General features: G+C 48.6%; 1 protein-coding gene across 1 annotated transcript in view; it reads right to left on the reverse strand.

The window, feature by feature from the left end:
* The window catches only part of LOC141073628 (phosphoglycerate kinase 1), a 48,350-nt gene extending 41,558 nt beyond the window's left edge, over positions 1-6,792 (reverse strand). The window contains exon 1 of the mRNA XM_073560942.1: positions 6,637-6,792. Within this exon, the coding sequence (XP_073417043.1) occupies positions 6,637-6,701 (65 nt within the window). The 5' untranslated portion in view covers positions 6,702-6,792. The remainder of the gene's footprint in view (positions 1-6,636) is intronic.
* Positions 6,793-8,467: the final 1,675 nt, after the last annotated feature.

Genomic DNA, 8,467 nt, shown 5'->3' on the forward strand with positions numbered 1-8,467 from the left:
ATGGATATTTATATGCGTCTTTTTGATCTCGCGTTATTGCACTTTTTGTTTGGCGGTATGATAATAAATCATTATTTTTTGCTTCGTTTTTTATTTTTATTTTTTAAGGGGTTCGCTAAAGGGGTTAACTAATGGGACAGTTTTATAGGGCAGGTCGTTACGGATGCGGCGATACCTAATATGTGTACATTTATTGTTTTTTTTTTTTTATTATTTTAAAAAAATGAATTTATTGGGGAATATTTTTTTTTTTTTTTACTAATTTATTTGGCGATTTTTTTTAATTTATTTTTACACTTTTTTTTAAATTTTTTTTTACTTTATTACATAGTCCCAGGTGGGACATCACTGTCCTGTGACAGATCGCTGATCTGTCACATCACAGATCACTGTGACAGATCAGCAATCTGTCACAGGCAGTGCACAAGGCTTCCTCATGCCTGCGCTTTGCAGGCACTGAGGAAGCCAGCTTCCCCAGGCCCCCGAAGGCCCCCGTCGCCATCTTGGATTCGGGGGCCTGGAGGATAGGAGTCCCCCGCAGCAGCGCTGCACATTGCGCTGCCGTGGGGGGCTCAGGGAAGCACGGAGGGAGCCCCCTCCCTGCCGATGCTTCCCTTTAACTCCCGGTACACCGCGATCGCGTTTGATCGCGGTGTGCAAGGGGTTAATGTGTCGGGGGCGGTCCGTGACCGCCCCTGACACATAGTGCCGGGTGTCAGCTGTGATAATCAGCTGACACCCGGCCGCGATCAGCGGCGCTCACCACGTGGGCGCCGCTGATCGCGGTAGACGTACTATCCCGTCCCCGGTCATACGGGCCCGGGTACCGTGGACGGGATAGTACGTCTCATGTCAGGAAGGGGTTAAACACTCATCCAACCTTCTAGCCATTTTCTCCCCCAGCACAGCTGCACCCTTCACATTGAGGTGCAGCCCATCCCTAGCGTAGAACCTGTAGCCAACTGAGAAGTTGGCCCAGTTCTGCAGGAACCCAAACCCCTCCTTCCTACACCAATTCCTGAGCCACTTATTAACCTCCCTAATCTCCCGTTGCCTCTCTGGCGTGGCACGTGGTACAGGAAGTATTTCCGAAAATACCACCTTGGAGGTCCTTGCTTTAAGCTTACAGCCTAATTCCCTGAAATCATCTTTAAGGATCTTCCACCTACCTCTAACTTTGTCATTTGTGCCAATGTGCACCATGACCGCTGGATCCTCACCTGCCCCTCCCAGTAATCTGTCAACCCGATCAGCGATGTGTCGGACTCGAGCGCCAGGTAGGCAGCACACCGTTCGACGATCCCTGTCTTTGTGACAGATTGCCCTATCTGTTCCCCTAATAATTGAGTCTCCCACTACCAGAACCTGTCTGGCCTGCCCTGCTCTCCTATTTCCCCCCTTACTGGAGCAGACACTCCTCCGGCTTTCAGAGGACATGCCTTGCTGCAGCAGTGCTACTCCTGCACTAACACTCCCCTCATCTGCCAACTTAGCAAACTTATTGGGGTGTGCCAGATCAGGACTAGCCTCCCTGGTGCTCTTCCCTCTACCCCGCCTTCTAACTCACCCAGCTAGCTGCTTCATTGTCCTGCAGCTCCATACTACCATCCTCCCCCTCATCTATCCCATTGAGCGTCTGCTCAGTGAGCAGAAGACTCCTTTCCATATTGTCTATGGATCTCAGTGTTGCCAGCTGCACATTTAGATCCAGTATCTGGGCTTCCAAATGCACAATGTGCTCACATCTCGCACAGCAGTATGCACCCTCAACCGGCTGTTCAAGGATTTCATACATGCGGCATGACGTGCACTGGATGGCATTGGCAATAGTGGAGCACATCCTAATGGGGATTGCACCAGACAATAAGATAAGCAAAAATAAATAAAAAAAAAAAAAAAAAAAAAGTATTAATATAATATAACAGCAATTCAGTAAGACCTCCCTTGGAAACTCCCTGAATCCAAAGTCACTGAATCTCAAGTCACACACTTACCACAGTTCGCACTTACGCTCAAGTCACACTCAGCTCGTTCACACTCGCTCAGGTAGAAGATTTAATAGGTTTTTTGTTTTTTTTTAGTTTTTTTTTTTCCCCCCTTTCACCAGCACACCACCTTGCTGCTCAATGCACTTCCAAAAGGAGTTGAGCCCCAACCAGCTGCCCCTTATAAACCCTTAATTACTGTATGAACTCCCACCCTTAATTAACCCCTTGTGAATATAGTTACACCTCAAGATTTAAATGCAATATAGTTAACCCTTAAAATAGATAGTAAGATAAGAGATTAACCCTGTAGAGAGAAAAAATAGGTTAAACAAGCCCCCCAAAAATTGAACAGGTAGAAAGCACTCAGCAACCTACAATTCAGCAACTCACACAGGTATTTGTTATAGGTTTTCCAAATACCTCTTCACTGAATCTCAAGTCACACACTTACCACAGTTCGCACTTACGCTCAGGTCACACTCAGCTCGTTCACACTCGCTCAGGTAGAAGATTTAAAAGTTTTTTTTTTTTTCTTTTTTTCTTCTTCCCCCTTTCACCAGCACACCACCTTGCTGCTCAATGCACTTCCAATGCATTTCACTCTTTCATGGATGTTCAACAGCCGCAATACATGCAGGGATTACCTGTTTGGTAGACAATTATTGCATATGTTGCACCTATTGAATGGCCACGAGACCTGCAGCCACGACGACGCTATTTTTTTTTTTTTTTCCCCGAGCAAGCTAGATACTAGATTCGGACACGAGCATGCTCAAACACCTTATCCCAGCACACTCGCCCATCATTAATTCTTACCAGTCATGTGCTTTGGCTTATAAACACTGATGTAAGAATAAGGGTTCATTCACACATCAGTTATTCATGTACCAGTATCATCCATGTTTTCACAGATCGCACCGACACCTATGACATTCTATGGGGCTCTTCACATGTCCATGATTTTTTGCCGACCAAACGATCAGTGCAAAGATCACAGACATAAGAAATATTGATCCGTGTGTCAGATGAAACAGCAATTAAAGGGTCATTGTGACACCAGGGTTTCCTCTTCTAGGTACAGCATTACATGGGTTAAACCAGGCCTCAGTTGCCCCTCCTGTCGCCAGAACTGCACTATTTTAGTCTTCGCAGAGACGCCAGATAGTCCTCATGCCCTTCTTGACGCTACTATACATCTGTGGGGTCGGGTTCACCTGTTCGACTATGGAATAAAGAGACAAATGATGCCTTCATTCATCAGGGCCCTGGTATTTACCATATGCCTAAGATCCAACAGAAGACCCCCATTATTACACCCTAGATAACATCCTCAATCACAGCAAAGCAACTGGGGGCCAGAAGACAATCCAGGCCCAGCTCCCGAATATCCCACTGACACGAAAACTCATTTGTGATATTGGCAGAAACCGCATTGATATATTTGTCTGTAGTTTACAGAGGAAATAATGAAGCAATTGGATTTTAGCAGAAGTGAATTGGGGCCCTCACACAGATTATTGATTTCCCCACTGGCTTTCTACATGGATGCAGCAACGCTGGTAACAGCGATGTCCCAGGAGATGGTCTGACGTCTCCGACAACCTTCATTTTGCCCTTCACCGGATGATGACTCACAAGGACGGCAGAGAACAATGATGCCGCCTTCCTCCATGTGTGATGGGCCGCACTGTAAAGGTACTGTCACACTTAGCGATGTACCAGCGATCCCGACCAGCGATATGACGCGGTCAGGATCGCTGGTACATCGCTAAGTGGTCGCTAGTGAGCTGCCACACAGGCAGATCTCACCAGCGACATCGTAGGGGGTCGCTACTTACCTGTCAGACGAGGCGATCCTGCGTCCTCCCGCCCGGCTCCAGGCGTCGCTCGTCGCCACAGCAGGAAGCTGACGACGAGAAACAGTCCAGGACGTTCTCGCGCGATCAGTGATAACCAGCGGGGGAGCCGGTCGGAGGTAAGTATCACACACAGCGATATCACTATAACATCACTAGTTATAGCGATATCTCTTAGTGTGACAGGCCCTTAAGGCCTCTTTCACACTTTAGTTTTTTTACAATCAGTCACAATCCGCCAGGTTTTGAAAAAAACGGATCCTCAATTTTCTTTTGAGGATCCGTTTTTTTCCCCATTGACTTGCATTACTGGCGGATTGTGACGGATTGCTGTCCGTTGCATCCGTTTTTTTTGAGGATCCGCCAAAAGTTGCTGTCCGTCACTATCCTCAAAGATTTCAAAACAGAGCTTGCAACGTTTTTTTTTTCTGGCGGATCCTCCAGACACTCATTTAACCCGAAATTCTTTCTGGGTGCCAGACCAAAAAAATTTCTCCCTCTCCTTTTCCAGGCTGCGATTCCTTTAAAATTCTTCATTTTGCGGATCCGTCAAAAAAACAGATGGGTGGCATCCGTTGTCATCAGTTCTAAAACGGATCCAGCATCCGTCCTTTTGGCGGATTTTGACTGATGCAAAAAACTGAAGTGTGAAAGAGGCCTAAGACATCACTATGTATGGCCAGCTTCAGGCCTGAGCAGGACCACTAACCTCCATCATACGGAGCAGGAGGTACATGAAGAGCAAAGCAGAGCGGAGGTCCCGAGCATGGAAAATGTACTGCATAGTTCTACCAGGCCAAGTGAGCGGCGACAAAATAATCTGAATTTTCTATTTCTTTCCTTGGGTACAAGTAACTGGACAAAAGAATTTCAAAACCCCAAATGATGACCAAGACGACAAAAGTGGTATAGCAGAGTGGAAATCATTGGTGGAGTCATACACCCAAGTGACCCCCCCCCCCCCCCCGACACAGACGTCCTCACCGCTTCCATATATCTTTGGACTATTTGCACGCTGAACGTTTGCAGGATTGATACGCCCATGAGTCTAAGCATATGTACTGGATGTCATAACGGCAGCAGGTCCCCTGACCCAAACTTGGCAGCCTCATATATACCCATGATGCTGTCAAGCTCTTGCCAGGAAGACCCACATCTGGACTGTGCATCACAGCATATACCCAGACTGCGACCTGCAGGTCAAAATCCATACATACTCAAACATAACTGAAACCACGATGTAACAAGGCAAACCTACCCTCACCGGGCAGCGGGCATACCTACCCACACCAGATCTACCCACACCGGGCAGAGGGCACAAGGCAGGTCTACATTCACTGGGCAGCAGGCACACCTACCCACGCTGGGCAGCTGGTACACGGCAGGCCTACCCTCACTAGGCACATCTACCCACACCTTCCTACATCAGGCACACAGCAGGCCTAACCTCACCAGATCTACTTACACTGGGCAGTGGGCACACCCTTCACTAGGCAGCAAGCAAACCTACCCTCACCGGTCACACGATTTGCTGGTAAGGCCTCTTTCACACTTCCGTTTTTGACAGTCAAGATCCGCCAGTTTTGAAAAACAGATCTGCCATTTCTCTTTGCGGATCCGTTTTTTTCCCCATTGACTTTCATTATTGGCGGATCCTGACTGATTGCCGTCCGTTGCATCCGTTTTTTTGAGGATCCGCCACAATGTAAGGCTGTGTGCACACGCTGCGGATTTTGCTGCGGTTCCGCAGCGGTTTTGGCCGCTGCGGACCCGCAGCAGTTTTTGCTGCGGTGTACAGTACAATGATTCCCTATGGGAATCAAAAACCGCAGTGCAGACGGTGCGGAATTTTCCGCGCGGATTATCTGCGGTTTTCAATCCGCAGAAAGAATTGACATGTCAATTCTTTCTGCGGATTCTCCTGCGGTTTGCCATCTCCTCCATTGAGGAGATGAAAAACCGCAGGGCAAAACCGCAGAGCAATCCGCAGGTAAAACCGCAGGTCTTTTGACCTGCGGTTTCACCTGCGGATTTTACAAAATCCGTGCGGATGAATCCGCACCTAATCCGCAGCGTGTGCACACAGCCTTAGTGTCCGTCAACATCCTCAAAGATTTGTAGACGGAGCTTGCAACGTTTTTTTGCCGGCGGATCCTCCAGACACTGGATTAACCCCAAAATCTGTCTGGGTGCCGGACAAAAAAAAACAAAAATCTCATCCTCTCCCTCGCTCTCCTTCCCGGCCAGCGGTTCCTTTAAATTTCCTAATTTTCAGGATCCGTCTAAAAACGGATCCTGTGCCATCCGTTCACATCAGTTGACAACGGATCCGCTTGTCTGACTTTTTGGCGGATTGTAACTGATGCAAATAACTGAAGTGTGAAAGAGGCCTTGTGGCCCTAATTCGGCTGCCTGTGTTCTCTTTTATTAAATGGCTGAAATAACTGCAGATGTGAACGGAACCTATAGCAGCTGAATGAGTGACACCATGTAGAGCAGCCAGCTCTGGTTGTGAAAGCATGCGCTCGCAGGCAGCAATGAATCATGAGGACGTGCTGCACATGTGGGGGCTTCACAACTCGTCCCCTCCTCTACAGCCAACATGTATTGCACCATGTGCTTCCCCCAATCCAAACACCTCCACAATCAGGCACTTAGGGAATAAGTAGCTAGATACCAGTCTCCGTCCTCTGGGTGCGGGGCCTTGCATCACGGATGGATGTCACACCCACCACAGCAGCAGTGCCGGTACCACTCAGGCACAGGCCATCCCAGCAGCCGCCGCAGCTCACCTCATCACCACCCGCTTCCCCTTCACATCCACCTTATCCAGGGTGAGCTTGGTAGACAGAGACATGACTGCAGCAGGACCGGTCAGCTCGCAAATGGCACCGGGTAGAGCGCAGCGCAGGTCACCTTAGCACCGCGCAGGCTCCGCCCCTATCGAGCTCTCATTGGTTCACAGTGGAGGACGGACAGACTCAGCGCTGCCCCATTGGACGAGATGCTTGTCAGATGTCACAGTGGACGCGCCCCCTGTGCTTCCCTACAGGGGCGGGGCCAGAGGAGAGTGACAGCTGGGAGTCCAGTGCGGAGGGAGCCGGCGCCATGAGCGGGTCACGTCTGTCACGTCGGATTGTTCAGAACCGCACAGAAGACGCTCAAGTGAAAGCTGCAGCCTAGTCAGATGCGGCGAGAAGGCTACACCGCCACTGCAGTCCTGTGCACTCATTCTACAGTGTTACAAATGTTGCCAATAATTTTTGTTATTTTTATTTCAGTCTACATAAAGGCTTGGTTCCCACACGTGTGACTGGACACAGATTTGGGATCATATTTCTCCCTCTTCTGATTGGTAACAAAATATTAACGCCAATCGCATATGAAAAATGTAGTTTCATCCAGTTTCAATGAATTCAATCTGATTATTTTGTCATTAAATGTATAGATTCAGCTGCTCTGGGACAGCAGAGTTGTGGAGTGGCTGCTGCTGAGGTCAGGGAACAGCAGTGTGAGCAGAGGCTGATGTGTCACCAGAGCAAAACTTGGACCAGGGCCCCCATCTACATGTTGGTCAGCTGTATTAGGCCTTGTGGCTTCCTAAATCCTATAATGACATACTGTATGTGTTGCATCCCCCTGATAATGTACTTATGTCCCCCACCCTGCACTGCACTGATGTCATCCATCCTGAGCCACTTAGTGGTATAATGTCCTTCATCTTGGGTCCCTTCCAGCTATAATGTCCCCTCATACAGAGCCCCTTTATGTAATAATGTCCTTATCCTGGTATAACATTCCCCATTCTGAGCCCCTTCTAGTAATAATGTTCCCCATCCTGGGCCCCTTCCTGGTATAATGTTCTCCATCCTGTGCCCCTTCCAGTAATAATGTCCCTCATCTTGGTATAATGTTTCCATCCTGGCTCCTTACAGTAATATCTGTCCCCCATCCTAGGCCCCTTCCTAGTATAATGTCCCAGCTCCTGGTCCCTTCCTGTAATATATCTCCATCCTCTGCCGCTGTTCCCTAACACATTTTAAAAAATAAAATACAAATTTTTCTCACCTTCTCTCATTCCCACGATGCAAAGCGTCTTCTTCTGTTGACAGAGCGGAGGCCAGCATGTCGGTGTATGGCATCACTGCTATGCACAGTGACTGGGCATGTCAACATCAGCTGCAGGCGTCTGATTGGCCAGCAGTGTGTATTGTGGTGCAGGGACCCGGGGGTCTCTATGCCGCAATACATTTCAGCTGAATGTGTTTCCTCGGATACACATCAAGCAGAAATAGGCATTGACGTCGTCGGGGTCCTCATCCCATACAGGATCAATCGTGGTCACACCCTCATCGTCTGCAATCGTTACGCCCCTATCAGGGAACCTACTGCTGCTCACCGTCCGCCTTCCAATCCTCTTCTTTCAGTCATCACGTTCTGCTTCTCCAGGTTCTTCATTATAGCCCAGAACTTCCGGCTGCATCAAAGCTTCAGAGGTCACTACATGCTGTCAGGTCGGAGACATTGTGATGTCAAGATGTGCGCTGTGACCTTTTGGTGCTCAGTGACCTCTGAGGCCTGGACGTGGTCAGAAGACCTGGCCTATAGTGAAGATGTCAAAGA

Source organism: Dendrobates tinctorius, unplaced genomic scaffold, assembly GCF_039654945.1.
Source record: "Dendrobates tinctorius isolate UK_male_01 unplaced genomic scaffold, ASM3965494v1 ptg000309l, whole genome shotgun sequence".
Lineage (NCBI taxonomy): Eukaryota > Metazoa > Chordata > Amphibia > Anura > Dendrobatidae > Dendrobates > Dendrobates tinctorius.